At 41.5% G+C, this 16,621-nt stretch overlaps 1 protein-coding gene across 1 annotated transcript in view; it reads right to left on the minus strand.

Annotated features, from left to right (window-relative positions):
- LOC115389794 (von Willebrand factor A domain-containing protein 7-like) overlaps positions 1–10,184 on the minus strand; it is a 35,648-nt gene extending 25,464 nt beyond the window's left edge. The window contains exons 1-4 of the mRNA XM_030093370.1: positions 10,020–10,184; positions 6,609–6,816; positions 6,412–6,497; positions 6,240–6,333 (exon numbers count right to left, since the gene is read on the minus strand). Of these exons, the coding sequence (XP_029949230.1) occupies positions 6,240–6,333; positions 6,412–6,497; positions 6,609–6,816; positions 10,020–10,184 (553 nt within the window). The remainder of the gene's footprint in view (positions 1–6,239; positions 6,334–6,411; positions 6,498–6,608; positions 6,817–10,019) is intronic.
- Positions 10,185–16,621: the final 6,437 nt, after the last annotated feature.

The raw sequence follows: 16,621 nt of genomic DNA on the forward strand, positions 1-16,621 counted from the left end.
ATACAACATGCGAGGGGCAGGCAGTCTTTCTGCTGAATAGGTGAGTAACATAGCTTTGCAGTGCTTCACATAAACACCGACAGCCTGGGACATTCACCATATTGTCTAATCTGCCAAAATGCACTGCTGTTGTAATGTTATCTGTGTATAATAGCAGTTGTAAAGTGTGAGTACAGACAGATATTGCTCCCGGAGCCAGCAGTCCCCCAACCCATGGACAGCCTGGACCCGAGGCCTGTTGGGAAACAAGCAAACCCTGCCCCCCTCACACCAGGAGGGACCAAGAAACAGGGGTGTAAAAGACTCCATTGCCCTCACCTCCCCCGCTCAAGAGCAGTGATGAGGTATGTGTTGTTTGTGATTAAAATTGAGGGGAAGTAACCACACCGTGTCACAAGTGAGGCCCAAAAAACAGTCCCACATATCCAAGCACTCAGAGGGACCATGAAACAGGGGGGTAAAGCCTCGTCTATGCTTCACATGTCCACGTGTCCGTGCACCACCGATGCACACGCACTTTCTCTTATACTACATTTTGGGCTCAGTGGTGCACATTCCATGCAGGCGCACTGATCCACGCATCCTCGAGAAGTTTTTCCGTTACTCCAGACTGTTTATCTGCTCTTATCTGCTCTTTTTTTTATAGATTGTTGAGCTGAGCCTGAGATGTGAGTAAAAGACTGCATTTCCCAGAGTGCACTACCAGCAGCAGGTCATCACTGATCAAGAGTAGCTGAGAAGGACTGGCAGGACCTCAGTGGCCCAGTTTACATGGGTGTTTTTTCAATCCGATTGTAAACAATCGGCATGTACGGCATACAAAGCGATCCACGATGAATCCTCGTTTACAAGGACCCCGAGTGAAGCGGATTACACAGTGTCCTGTGGCATGCGCACAAAGTCTCTCAAGGAACTTTCAGGTCTTTGCTTGGTGCTGAGGACTGCTGCTGCAGAGCTAGAGTGTTTTTATCTGCTGATATCTGCTCAAATAATGTCCCAACATCTCCATGATACGCTGCTCAAGGAGCAGGTGCTCCCTTGGCCGGAGCACCGCTGTGCCGAGCGGCATGTCTCGGTGTGTGCTCTGCTCCACATGCTGATGTTTCGAATTAACTGGTGCCCGTGTTAACTTGTGACCAATAGATGAATGAAACCTGTAGTTGTTCTGGCAAACGTCGGTTACCGACACTTACAATGAATGTATACGTTTAAAGTCTTTTGTGAGTCTTACTTTAACAACTGCTTTTATCAGCATGTGTTTACACAGACCTCCGCCGTCATTTGTTAACACAAGAACCAGTTAATCCATAACACCAGCCGTACGATTGCTCGTATTCTGCCACGGAGCTCTTTATACAACTCGCTGTTTCACAGTTTACTTCCATCTCGCCTCTCCAGTGTTTTATCTCTCGAGGTTTTTATTAAAAAGTGTTTTTCAACCACCGTTGTATTTTTCTGCTTGTTTTTGACTGTCCTGCTTCCCGTTTACTGCGCACATCACACGTCACTATGTACGAGGGAACGCATGCGTGGAACAAATAATCCCCTGTTTAATCCGCTCCTCTGTCAGGTGTTTTATATGAGACACGGAGCGGATCGTCAATCGGTGTACACCACTTCGTACAATCGGCTCCGAAATACACTCCGCTCTGAGTAAAGCGGATCCACTCGGGCGTTTACATGACGCATTTACAATCCGCTCCACCATATAAGCGGATTATACGAGCGCATGTAAACGTGCCAAGTGATCACTGATCCAAAGCACCTGGGGAGGACTGAGGAAGCTCAGTCTGTCACTCAGTCTCAGAAGAGAAGAGGAGAGAGACACAAGTCTGCTCATTTATAGAAAATGAAGCACATATAGTGGCAGTCCATTATCATTTAGTATTAGAATTTATTTAACCCTTTTTTCCTGTTTCTGAATCTCAGGGAAGGCGCCTGAGCGATTAGATACTTTCATTTCTGTCGGCAGACCTTCCCATCCCTCCAGACAGAGTCTGCTCTCTCCGTCCACCAGTTTTTCATTCTCTGGGTGTCAATGTAGACGGAGCTACAGCCTGATGCCTGCACAGAGTCACTTTTCAAAGATGGTGTCTGTCAAGTTTTGTTTGCTGTGGCGCTCTGGCATGTGCGTATACCGGCGCGACCTGCACGTACGCGCAACGCAGTCACAAACTTTGGGCTGTGCGCGAATGTCTGCGGATTGATCCATGCAGAAGCTTACTGACAGAAATTCATGACAATTTTTATGTCACTGGGACCAATGCGCAACATGCATCCAGGCGGACATGTGAAGCATGGACGAGGCTTTAAAAGACCCCATTGCCCTCACCTGCCCTGGTCAAGAGTAGTGATGAGGTATGTGTTGTTTGTGATTAAAATTGAGGGGTAGTAACCACACCATGCCGCAAGTGAGGCCCAAAAAGCAGTCCCACCTATCCAAGCTACCCCAGAACGTTCTGACTAGCCTGGCATGCCAGACTGACCTCATATGTTACACACAGAGACAGTCTGGTACCGCGCCATTGCCGCTTCATTTCAAACAGGCTGACGAGAGGCGGGACTCTTGAGCGGAGAGAACCAATCCAAGAAATGAGGCTGTGACGCAATGGCAATGCGACGTACACAGCGCTCCGTTGTAGTAGTTTTGTAGTCCAAAACATGGGATCATGGCATGGAGTTTTAGGTCCGTTTTACCCCCAAATTCCACCAGACGCTTAAGCCCCGCGTCACGCCGGCGTCTTGTTCCTGAAGTCAATGCACACCGGGAGCGCAGTGCCGCGCCGTTTAGAAGCAGCGACCTGAAGCGAATCACCAGCGCCGTGGCGCGCGGCTCCGTTCTGGTGATCTGTCGTAACACCGGCGCTTCTGGGACGCGGCGTGGCGCTTTGGCGTCCGGTAGAATTTGGGGTTAAAGAAAAGCCTTCAGAGCAGATTCCTGCTGTGGTTTCAGCGCCAAATTCAGTTCGTTCAAAACTTCAAACAGAGCCGTGGTAAAGTCTCGCTGTGTTGCAGCCGCCACTATGATTGTTTTGAAGGGGGGGGGGGGGGGGGGGGGGGTTATACTATGACGCATCGCTAACTCCCGCCTCTCGCGGGCTGTGATTCGCCCGGCAGAAGTTTGCCGGGCAGAAGTCTGATGCAATTGGCGCGGTACCAGAGTGTATCTCTGTGTATCCCTGAGCATGGAGATACAGTCTGGCGTGCCAGGCTATGTTCTGACTGCTCGGACATGAGCTGGCACCCGCTGATCCACCACCTCTAGAGGACCAGCCCCGACGCTGCCAGGCAGCCTCAACAACTGCAGCCTCCCCAGCCCCGACCTGACTGAACACGAAGCTGCCCCCCCAAGTGAAACAGCCCAGATCCCCACCTCAAAACAGCGCCAAATGTCCACATCCATCACCCCTCCCCTCCACGACATTCAGCCAACCAACAAAGTGGTGAGGCCCCAATCCTCTCTGTACATTTAGTGATGGTGCTGATCACAGGCGACCACAGGGAACAAAATTCAGCAAATGATTACCTTGGAACAGGCAGACATTGTGTCCAAACGAATGTGGTCACCTTCATAGGGTGGTGGTAGGGTTTCGGTTGTGGGTAATGGTGTGGACCTGGATGTAGGGTTTACTATCCTCTTGCCTACTGGGGGAGGGGTCTCCCACAGGACATGACGTGTGAATCTTGCAGGGATGTGAGGGTGTTGGAGTTACGATTAATGATTGGTTGGTGTGGTGTGGGGGAGGAAGTGGGTTGGAGAAGGAGGGGAGGGTGGAGATAGGTGGTGTTGGGGGGGGATATTGGCTAGGGGGAGTGTAGAGGCAGTAAATGGAAAGGGGTGATAGGGTTTTGAGGAGCTGAGATACCAGAGTTCTTTGGGGACACGGCTTTTGGGGACAGGTTCTCCTGGTATGGTCATGGCACTCTGCCTGAATGATGGGTTTGGCACTTGGGTTCTTGGGGCCCTGGGCCCTCAGCTCTGCCTACCCTTGTGTATCCAGTGCCTGACAGGGTCAGGGCCTGTTGGTCTTGTTCCCCTGGGGCTAACCCCCATGGCTGCTGGAGGTCAAGGCTGGGGTCTTCCTCTGTCCCCTTCTGGACTGGTGCATGGACGTCTACCTGGGGTAATGGATGGGTTCTGGGATTGCTGCTGATTGTCTGGGCCCTGAGGGCCTTTCTGGGCTGCTTCTGGTCTTCTCAGAGGTCGGTGGTCATAGTTGCATGATTGCTGTCACATTTACGTGATCATGCTGATCTTTAATCACTTTTTATTTTCTGCATGTGGACTTAGTCACCTTGTTGTCTTCTGGTGGGTTAGACTAATGGCTAACTGTATTAGGTCTCTCCTGATGCTCTTGTATAATTTCATACTGGATCCTCAGTTTGTATATCTCAGATCACTCCCAGCTATGTTCTCCAACAACAGTCTGTAGGATGCGCTCTGCCATATCTTTATGTAGGTGTTGTGGCCAGCCGTCTGGAGTGTTGAAACTAATTGAAGGATTGTCGTATCTTTGCACTCTCTTCTCTCCACTCGTTTTTGGTTTTGCCTGCTTGTTCACTTGCTTGTTTCCTTCACTGTCTGTCTCTCTTCCTGTCTTAGTGGCCCCTGTCAGGTTCAGCAATGTCACGTAGCAGTATTCAAAATGAATAAAATAATGTAAGAAACCATGTCATCAAGAATAGCTTTATACTTATAAGCTCCTCTTGGAAGAGCAAATCTGTCAGGCACATTACAGTAGGCAGATCTCCATTCTGCTGCTTCAATGCTGGACAGGACAGGTTAAAAAAAAAAAAGAGGAGAAGCAATAAGTAGCTAGTTTTGCAACAAACTGCTGCAGATGCTGTTTGGAAACAGACCAGCTACTAATCTGAGGTTGCAGATTAGTCGGTGCACATGCAACAATAGGTAGCATTCAACGACCATGGTATTAGCTCGCTGTGTGAACAATATGCTAGCTCGTTAGCTGCAAAAGTATCTGAGAGTTGCCTCTCGGAGCGAGATGAGGTCAAAGACTAACGGCCCGAACGCACTGGACGCGGAAGCGCCGCGCACGGTAGCGCCGTGCACGGCGCTTCTGATCGCCTCCCATGTTAACCTATCTGGCTGGACGCACACAATGCGCAGGGGAGCGCCGCGGCTCGCGCTCTGCAGCGCGCCCGCTCCGCTTCGTTCTATTTTTCACGTGAGCCGCGAGCGCCGGGAGCGCCATATGTCAAGCTGGATCAAGCAGATCGGACCGGACAGGAAGTCGGAAACAGAAAAGGCAAGAGAATCCGGTCAATTTTCAAAATAAAATAAATTAAATGACGATTAGTTACGGACGGTGTTGCTCGTCCATCTATAATTTGTCACTTGGGTGTAATCACAAGAGAGATGGACACACAAACAGACATACGCACGTACGCACCCAATCAAACACACACACACACACACACACACACACACACACACACACACACACACACACACACACATACAGCGACAGACATTCACGTGATGCAGAAAAAAAGAGGACAGGAGGAGAAAGTCTCTCCACAGGTCACCAAAACACACATCCATCCTGGCAGAGCGAGACAGAGGGAACAAACGTGAAAACCGAGACCAGCCGGAGCCAGCCGAGTGCAGTCGATGTGTGACCAGCGCGGAGAGCGCAGGCAGCAGATACGCCTCCAGTGCGAACAGCCAAGCGCCGGCGTGGAGACGCGCGCGGTGCGCGCAGTGCCTCCGCTACGCTTCCGCGTCCAGTGCGTTCCCGGCGTAAGGAGATGACGGTGATGCAGGGCTATTATAGCAGGGGGAAGTCGTTTACAGTGCCTTCAAGATGGCGAAAAATTTTTTTAAAGATTGGTTGACACAGAGAAACTCTGGTGTAAAGGGCCCAAGCTGGTCTCAGCAAGACCATTTAATCTAGCATAAATATTTTGTCAGGGCATGAAGGGAACACTTTAAGCATTGTACCATCTGATGTGAGGCTCATTTCGGTTTGTCTCAATCGATAATTTCCCTCACTTTGAAGAGCACTCAATTTTAGCAAATTTCATGACAAAAAACAATACTGAAATGTTTGTTGATGATTGGGTTATTCAGAAACTAGATTGCAGTCACATTTTATGATACAAATATTATTTGTTTTTTTGTAATCATTGTGCTTTTCCTGATGATTGGCTTCTTGCACATGTTTGAAAAAAGTAATATCTGTGCATTTGTGCTTGCTTTCAAGGCGAGAGAATCTTACCTGCCAAGTTTTCTAGAGGTTGATCTTGTCTGATGAGTGTGCTATATGGAGTGGTTTTTCCAAGCTCCACCCAGTTACTGTGGCTATAGAAATCCTGCATGAACAGAAGTCTTTTGTCAAATTATTGCTTTTTCTATTCTCCATAATGATAACGGCAAATCATTAGCCTGACCTGAAGGGTGTGACAGATTTCTCCAAGAGTGTCCCGTGCAGTCCCAAAATTTCCACTCTTCACATTAGCCTTCACATTTGCCAAACCTCAACAGCAAAAAAGCATAAAATAAATTTAATAGAATTGACTTTGATGGTGTTTTTGCCTTTTGTAATTAAATCACAAATGTTCGTGTCCTCGCAACATCTAAACAGTACCTTTTGTGATGACATTCTGACCTTCCTGGAAGGCTTCATTGTCAAAATGATGTGCTGCTGAGAAGGCATAGAGGGAATCCACCTTTGTATTATGTCTGTGAATGGTCTTAATGGCAGTTTGGAAGTCGTCAGAAGAGAGAGGAGAATTGGAGGTTGGATCACTGGAACAAGCCCTTAGGACAGCGTTCACTGACAGGTTGTCATCAATCTAAAGACAAAGACATGTGTTAATAGAATAAGGAGAAGCGATAACTCAGTAGTCTATACAAAAACTATCATTTCAGGTGAAGACCATATTTTGTCCTGTACCTTGTTGTTTTTATTTAATTCCAGTTTGTTTTCATATTGAGGAAAAAGTTGTATATGAGGGGCTGGGTAACACTTTACTTGAAGCACCCCTGTATAACACATTATGAGTATATTATAGCATTGCATAACTATAGTTATAAACACTCATAAATGATCAAAATGCTTTATAACATCAGGGCCTAACCCTAACCCTAACCCTAATCCTATGCTGTATAGTGGGGTTATAAAGCATTGTGATCATTCATGAGTGTTTATAACTACTTATAATGTGCTATACCGGGTGCTTCAAGTAAAGTGTTACCACAGCCTGTACAAGACAATTCATTCTGGCCCTCTCACACACATACATTCTCTTTGCACATACATATACTCTCATACTTACACACACATATACTCCTTGCACACACATATTTTCCTTTCACATACATATATTCTTATGCTTATACATAAATATATTCTCCTTGCACATATATATTCTCATGCTTACACAGACATATTCTCCTTGCACACACATATACTCTCCTTTCACATACATATATTCTCATGCACACACACATATACTCCTTGCACACACATATTTTCCTTTCACATACATATATTATCATGCTTACACACACATGTTCTCACACATACACATATTCTCATGCTTACACACATATATTCTCCTCGCACAAACATATATTGTCATGCTTACACACATATATTTTCCTTGCATATACATATATTCTCATGCTCACACAAACATATATTTTCCTGACTTGCATACACATATATTGTCACTCTTACACACACACACATATTCTCCTTGCGAACAGTGATGAGAATCTGTATATTTTGGATGAATTTGTGATTTGCGTTTTGAGCCTCTCGGGCTTCCGTAGCTTCTTGCTGCATGTTATGTCAGTGTTTTTATTATTGTCCATGATTTTCTGATTGAGGAATATATGGTAACACTTTACTTGAAGCCCCCCTGCATAACACATTATAAGTACATTCATACAGCATTATAATGCCATTATAACATGTGTAGCTATAGTTATAAACATTCATAGATGATCACAATGCCAGGACCAAACCCTAACCCTAACCCTAACCTTAATCCTATGCTGTATACTGCTGTATAGTGAGTTATAAAGCATTGTGATCATGTATTAGTGTTTATAACTACTTATAATGTGTTATAAAGAGGGGCTTCAAGTAAAGTGTTACCGAATATATATGAAAGTTATTATTGAAATAATTGGAGTTTGTTCTTTGTATTGATTAAGTGAAATGTTCAGTTTAATTTGTTCCAGTAAATTCTGTGACTGTTATGCTAACTGTTAGCATGTCCATTCTATTTTCCATAGACATTAGCATTAAACTAGCAGAGTTTTTTTCCGAAATGTATGTTTATTTACTGTGTCTTAAGGTGTAATATCCGTACGGAAAGCATCATTCACCTTTTGAATGATGGCACAGGGGTTAAAAAACACTGGCCTAGTTCTGCAGTTGGGCCTTGTGTAATGTTAGCGTTAGCTGCTTGTCCTGCTGAAGCCACTGAGAAGTTGGCAGGTCTGAAGAGTTTCTCACTTTCCACCACGCTGTGAGTCCATTCTGGAGCAGATGAACCTTTCATCTGCTGCTCAAGCCATGAGGATAAGGATCTGGCCATTTCTGGAGATAAAATATTTCCCAATAACCCAGTGGCTTGTAGCAGCTGAGACTCCACTACACCTTTGATGTTGACTGATCTGAACAAGACCTGCCTGCTTGAGCTTCTCAGCCAATCACAGTGCACTTCCTTTTCCACTATACCCACTTCGTTTTCCACTATACTCACTTCCTTTTCCATTATACTTACTCGCACACACATATATTCTTCTCTTACATACAGTACATACATACTTCTCTTACTTACATATATTTTCTTTGTACACATGCATATATGCCTATTTATTTAGGAGAATGTATGCATGTGAAATTAGAATATATGTGTGTGTAAGCTTGACAATATGTGCGAGGAGGATATATGTGTATGTAAGCGTGAAGATATATGTATGTGCAAGGAGAATGTATGTATGCGAGAGGGCCAGAATTAATTATGTCTTGTATAGCCCCTCATACTTATAGACACAACAGTAGAATGTGACTAAAATCTTTTGACTGCGTATGATACTACTACTACTACTACTACTACTACTACTACTACTAATAATAATAATAATAATAATAATAATATTGTTATTATTATTATTAGTATTATTATTAGTAGTAGTAGTATTGTTTTTATTATTATTATCATTATTATTGTTATTGTTATTATCATCATTATTATCAACAACAGCAACAGCAATAATGTGTTTAACATGATTATTTTCAATTGGATTGAAAAAAAAACAACAGCCATGTAAACTGGGCCAGTCACACAGTGAGGAGAACAATGAGGGACAGTCTGATGCTGGCCAAAAGTGAATGTAACTATTACTTCTTACAGTAGAATAGTGATGAGTTGCTTGAGTTACTAACACAAGTAGAGAACAACATTAAAACAACATTTGTGTATTGAAATTGAATGCTTTATGGTTTGTAGGGCTGGGTACCGCTTAACGGTACCTCAGTGGTACCGACCGAAAAACTTCGGTATATACTGGTACCGAACGAGAGACGTGCGTACGGGTATCAGTTCTTAAAGTGGCTGTGCGGTCAGTAAACATGTGCGGAAACGATCGTTAAGTTGTTCTCTTTTACTGAAAAAAATGGTGCATCGCATCATTGAACATATTACCACGTCTTACCGGCTCACACTCTTTTTTTTTAACAACATGCAGAGAGAGCCTGCAGCGGCTGCAGCGCCCTTCTTCCTCTGTGGTATCTGTGTAAAATAAAGTTGAACATACAAACAGCACACCAAGTGGCATGAAGTGCAAATGCAGTCATGGTGCCGTACGTGAGGTATCGAAAAAGTACTTGTACCCGAAAAATATGTAACGGTACCCAGCCCTAATGGTTTGTGATCCCACATTGTTATGTTCCACACTGCAGTTACCCTAAATAGCTTAAATGGGGTTGGAACATAAGTGTCTGGAAAGCAGTGCTGATAAAAGGTTAATAACATCTTACGGTAAGTGTGAAATCCCCTCTTGTTGCAATAGCAAGGTCTCGGCAGACTTCGAGTGTCTTTCTGAGACTTGCCGTCTCTGTGATGCTTCGATGTGAGATTGATGACCCATAATTTGGGTTAAAACTGTGACTGAGGCCTGGCAGTAACAGCACCAGCAGGAACATGTCCACTTGTCTTAGCATCATGATGGAGTGCTTTGCAGTTGAGAAAACAGAAATAAAAGAAGTACTTATGGATTTGATCATTTTAATGATTTTCTATGGAGCTAAAACAGGGACAACATTGTTGTCATTGAAGAAAAAAAAAGGGATTTGTCATTGAAACAAGGAATTTGCCGTTAAACAAGGCCTTTTGCACTGACTGCCTATACCTCAGCAATGAGCGCTACACAGCCCAATAAAGTCTTGTTCCGGTCGTCCCCCTCACTCTGCACCGCTGTTTGACCAGCGCAATGAAGTCTCAGCACATTAAATGAATCATAGTTCGCTCAATAGTACGCTTTTTTTTTTATATATCTGCAAGCGTCATTCAAAGAGGCATGATTTTTTTTCATTTTCAAATACTTATAATGAATAAAATAATATTTTAGAAGATGCTGGCAGAGCTGTAGATGCCATAGTATAATAATTAATCAGGGATATAACTAGGTTTACAGCTAGGTTCCTGCTATGTCTCAATAATTATTAATAAGTGGTGGTTTTAATAGGCTAATTTAATATTTTTTATTTATATTTTGTTTAGTTTAATTTTATACATCTATTTATCTGTTTATATACACATGTCATAATATAATATCACATAGAAGCAGACTGTCTATTTTAAAATGATGACAAGACAGAAAGACTGTTATGACCCAGAGAGTCAAACATATTATTCAAGGACACAGGACAAACACCGGATGAGGGTTTGATCATTTATTCAACACTTTCTCCAGAGTCGGCGTCTTGAAGCTGGAAACTGACGAGGCTCTGGAGGAAAGAGAACCCTCATCGCCCGTGCCCCAAAAATAATATCAAAAAAGAAACAAAGTATCAAATGAAAGAAGGCCCAGATGCACCAGTCTAACTTAAGAAAAAGACGAGTTCACAGCCCGACTGCTATGCAGCCATCGAAGCTGATTCCTCGTCCAAACTAAAGACACAAAAACCCCAACTAAACTCGATCAAAAGAAAAATGAAAATGGGACGGCTGGTCACACCTGGACAGAAAACGACAGCAATCAAAAAAGGGAAAAAAAGGGAAAAGGAAACACGAAGCTGGCTAGTTGGCTAGCATGCCCTGGCCAGCAACATGCTGCCCGACGGAGGCGGAGTACAAGACGCGCCGGCGAGCGCACCTGACGTGGCAGGTGAAACGAGGGGCGAGAGAGACAAACCCAGAGTGAGAGACCCGCCCAAGAGCGCCGCCTCCACGCTGCTATTTATATCGCGGCGGCGCGACTCACTCCAATCAACACCGGAAGAAAAAGGAAAAAGATAATTGCTTCAAAAAAGCAACAAAACACAAAACAGAATAAATATTCACTAAATACCGGAAGAAAAAAAAAATAGAAACTATCCATAAAAAAACACGAAGTGCCCGCAGCACATCACAAAGACATAGATAGATAGATAGATAGATAGATAGATAGATAGATAGATAGATAGATAGATAGATAGATAGATAGATAGATAGATAGATAGATAGATAGATAGATAGATGGATGGATGGATGGATGGATGGATGGATGGATGGATGGATGGATGGATGGATGGATGGATGGATGGATGGATAGATAGATAGATAGATAGATAGATAGATAGATAGATAGATAGATAGATAGATAGATAGATAGATAGATAGATGAGAGAGAGAGAGAGAGAGAGAGAGAGAGAGAGAGAATCACAATGATAAGTAGTTTATGCCCTGTAATCAAGAGATTTCTTTTCCCTTCAACAGTGCTAACAGCCTTATTGTGATGCGCCTACTCTTTGGAGGTGATCTGGAAACTTAAAGGGGCTGTATCATGCAAAATGCATTTTGTGTATGTTTTAACCTTGTTATATAGTTATGTACTCACCAAAAACACCCCCAAAGCGTTTTTTTCCTTCGTGCCTGCGTGTTAGAGCTTTCCTCATTGTTGTGCTGCTCAGAGAGGCAGCCCCTCCCGCACCCGTGAAAACAGAACGTTTTCTCTTCCGGGTTTCAGAATTAGCCCCAGAAAATCTTTTATTTCACACAAAATGACTTTTCCTTAGCACCAAAAATAAACTATTACCATGTTAATGCCATTTCTAGGGTTTGGACTAGCTAAAAAAAGCATGATACAGCCCCTTTAAAGACTTAGAACACACTTAAAGATGTTTTCCGTTTTGCCTGTTTTTCCTTTTTCTTTTGTTTTGTTGGTGTTTTTGCTTTTTTCCACTCATTTTTTGTGTCTTTTTGTTTTTGTTTTTGGGGAGTGGGGGTGGGGGTGGGGGGGGGGGGGGGGGGGTCATCTGTTTGGACGCATTCTCTCTATGATCATTGTGAACGCTGGAATCAGTTATTTCTCTATCACCAATGGAGGACAATATATATATTAGTGTGCCTGTCCCTACTTCGTCTATGTTCAACTCCAAAAGCAACTTAAAGAACAATTGAATATTGTAATATCTGACCTAATCCAAACAAAATGACAGATAGTACATGAGATACATGGGAATTGCTTTAGATTGTCTGTTTTGTTTATTCTTTGTTTATATTTTCTAGGATTTCTGATTTTTTTTTCTTTTCTCTTTATTTTTCTTTTTCTTTGCAGGAGCGGCATTTGTACAAGTGTTTCGCTTTTTTTTTCTTTTTGGTTCCCATGCACATAGTCATATTGTTTGACTATATGTGCAAAAAAAAAAAAAAAAAAAGGATGGAATAATGCCATTTCTAGGGCGTACAACCTGTCGTGTCCTGTCAAAATGCAGTGCTCTGGCTGAATCACCATATGAAAGACTGGAGCATATCATAGACATAATAAAGGGTAGACCCCACTTGGGGCGCTGCACAGCGAGAAATACGGCCGCCATCTTGGTCCGGTCGAGCTTCCCATACGCTCCAGTCTTTCGAATGGTGATTCAAGGAATAACTTTTCACAGATAGGTATAATGTTGAAGAAACGTTTAATGCTAACTGTTGAGTCATTTACAAACAGCTCGCTTATTCACAATTCTAGAAACGTTTTGGAACAGATTTACATTAACTTGAAAAATGAGAACCGAGAGGTTCTAAGAAACTTTAAGGAATAAAATAGAAAGAAAACTTAAGAAAGTGAGCTCTTTTTTAAAATTATTTAGTGGTGATCTCCTTTTTCATTTTACAGATTTTCTAAAGACAGAAATGTGAGGAAGAAGTGGGAGATCGCTCTAAGAGGGAGAAATTTGCAGCAAGTGACTCATCTGTGCTGTATAGTGAGCACTTCAGAGAGCAGGATTTCCACAGGACAGGATAGGTTGGCTGCCTTAGAGATGCTGTTATTCCATCCATCCATCTTTTTTTTTTTTTGCATATAGTACATACATATAGTCAAACAACATGACTATGTGCACGGGAACAAAAAAAAAAAGGCCAAAAGGCTTGTACAAATGCCGTTCCTGCACAAACTCAAAGTTGAAAAAAAGAAAAACAGAAATGACCATGTAAAAGTCGTACATAAGAAGATGACAAAAAATTCAGCACGGAAATAGAAAAAGAAAAATAAAGAGAAAAGAAAAAAAATCAAAAAATCCTACAAAATATAAACAAAGAATAAACAAAACAGACAATCTAAAGTAATTTCTCTATCCCTCTTTCTCTCTCATCTATCTATCTATCTATCTATCTATCTATCTATCTATCTATCTATCTATCTATCTATCTGTCTTTCTGTCTTGTCTTCATTTTAAAATAGTCTGCTTCTACATGACATTACGTATATTTTGACAGGTGTATATAAATAGATAAATGGATGTATAAAATTAAACTAAACAAAATATAAATAAAGAAATATTAAATTAGCCTATTAAAACCACCAGTTATTAATAATTATTGAGACATAGCAGGAACCTAGCTGTAAACCTAGATTTATCCCTGGTTAATTATTATACTATGGCATCTACAGCTCTGCCGGCGTCTTCAAAAATATTATTTTATTCATTATAAGTTTTTGAAAACGCCAAAAATTGTGGCCTCTATCATACCTCTTTGAATGATGTTCACAGATTAAAAAAAAGCATAGTATTGAGCGAACTATGATTCATTTAATGTGCTGAGAATTCATTGTGCCGGTGCAGCGGTGCAGTGTGAGGTGGACAACTGGACCAAGATGGCGGCTGCATTTCTCGACAGCGCTCATTCGTGGTAGAGGCCGATGCGGGGTCTGCTCTATGTCTATGGGAGCGTATGGGAAGCTCGACCGGACCAAGATGTATTTCTTGCTGCGCAGAGCCCCAAGCGGGGTCTACTGTTTTTTTATGTCTATGGTGTTCACAGGTATGACGCCTGCACCAAGATGTCAGATTTGAAATGAGGCACTCTCTGCTCCTCCCCTCAGACTCCACCCCTCAAGAGAGAAAAAATGTTGTCATTGAAAAATCAGTTTGTCATGAAAAAAAAAAAAAAATCATCTTTGAATAAAAAAAAAAAAAAAATCTGTCTTTAGAAAAAGGATTTGTTTGTGAAAGCATCAACAAATCTTTCAATGGCAATTTTTTTTTGTTTCAATGACAAATTAAGTTTTTTGACAAATATTTCTTTCATGACATTTTATTTTCAATGAAAAATCCTTTTCTTTTCTTTTTTTTTTTAAGACCACAATCTTGTCCCTGCTCTAATTTTTTTCTTGTTGGACCTGTTTGATTAATCTGATTCACTGGAACAATATAAAAAAGCATACAGTGAATAAGGAACAATGCAGAAAAAAGGAACAATTAAATTGTTAGCATGAGACTGCAGCAATATAAAAAGAGAGCAAAAGATAAGATACAACATTCTCACTTTCCTTATGTAATAAGTTACACAGAAGTTTGCTTGTACAGACAGCCTAGCATATTAATTGTGTATCCATAAAGCAATTATACTGGTGAATGCTTCCAGGAAGGTTTCCTTTTGTCTGATGAGCCATAGGCCTTATAAAGATTTCAAAATTAGCTTGAGTGAGCTACAATGGTAAATTAACAAAACAAAACAAAACAACAACAACAAACTCAGAACAGAAATTCAGTGAGTAAGAAAATAAGTAATAGTACACTTTGTAGAAGAAATTATTTCTTCTCAATTTAAACTTTTTAAATGCGATCATGTGAACTTTTGTGATCAATGTTTTCTCTTCTCTTTCTGTGGCTTTTTCCCCACTCTTGAAAACGTGTTACCACTGCTTAGTCTGGTTGTGCTTGATATTTCTTTTTGTCAAGGGAGATTTTGCTGATACACACAGAACAGTCTCCTCTTGCCTTATGTCTACATACATTCTCTCAAATAAAAACACCAGGAATTGCAATTTATATATTCATATCTTCAGAAAGGCCCCAAGCCTTTGCAATACATATATACATACTCTCAACCTAATATCAAATCCGGTAAATGTGAGAATTGTTCGAATGGCAGTGAATAGTGATATAATAAATTCAAATAACATGAGTCCCAAATGTGAGATATGTATGCAGTAATATTGATATTTCAGATGCAGTGCATTGCTGTTGAAAGACATATGTATACAAGCCAAAATGACAACACAATCAAATTAATCGTGGCATTTATATTACTTGACGTACTGTTCAATTAATAAAATTTCATGTGTAAAAATGACATAAATTTAAATAAATCTTTGCAAAAAATAATTATGCACCTCACCTCTGTATGCTGTAGTTTGTGTCTTCGGCTCAGTGTCATTCAGATATTAACAGTCGAATCTTTTAATTTAGTCTTCAATGTGCACCTGATGTCTCCTGAGTAACTGTGACTGAAAGGCTTGGGTGTATTTAAAGTGACTTGCAGGGGCGGAGTGTGCTGGAGAAGCTGACCTTTCACCTTTCACTCAGTGATGTCCAAAGTGCCCTTCTGAAAAAAAGTGTTTTTTCTCTCTGTCTCTCTCTGTGTGTGTGTGTGTGTGTGTGTGTGTGTGTGTGTGCCCAAAAATAATGAATAACACTAAAACAATAACAACAATTCAGATGTTTCCTCTGTTTCTAGAGCCAATAGTTATGTTATTTCATTACAATTATACAACGTACATGCATGGTCACATAAGTTTAGAATATTATAGTACAGACACAACAATAACACTAAGAATTACAATAATTTCAACTGTAATTTCCTCAACCTGTCATTTAAACATATCAGTACTTTATGGCATTTGTATATCTACTCACAAATCCAATATATAAAATGCATACCCAGAAAATAAATAACTTTCATAACCTTGCTCCCTTGTGCAAAGTGAATCGTCAAACTGAATAAAAACACCAACTCATTTAAACACATGATTTCTTAATCGTTTAATTACTTTATTAATTCACTAATAACACCACAAGTGACAAAGAACAGACCAGCAACACGGAGCAAATTCATGGCTGTATACTCACACACACCCTCCTCTATTCTCTTTCTCACATTA

This window comes from Salarias fasciatus, chromosome 6 (genome assembly GCF_902148845.1).
Source record: "Salarias fasciatus chromosome 6, fSalaFa1.1, whole genome shotgun sequence".
NCBI lineage: Eukaryota > Metazoa > Chordata > Actinopteri > Blenniiformes > Blenniidae > Salarias > Salarias fasciatus.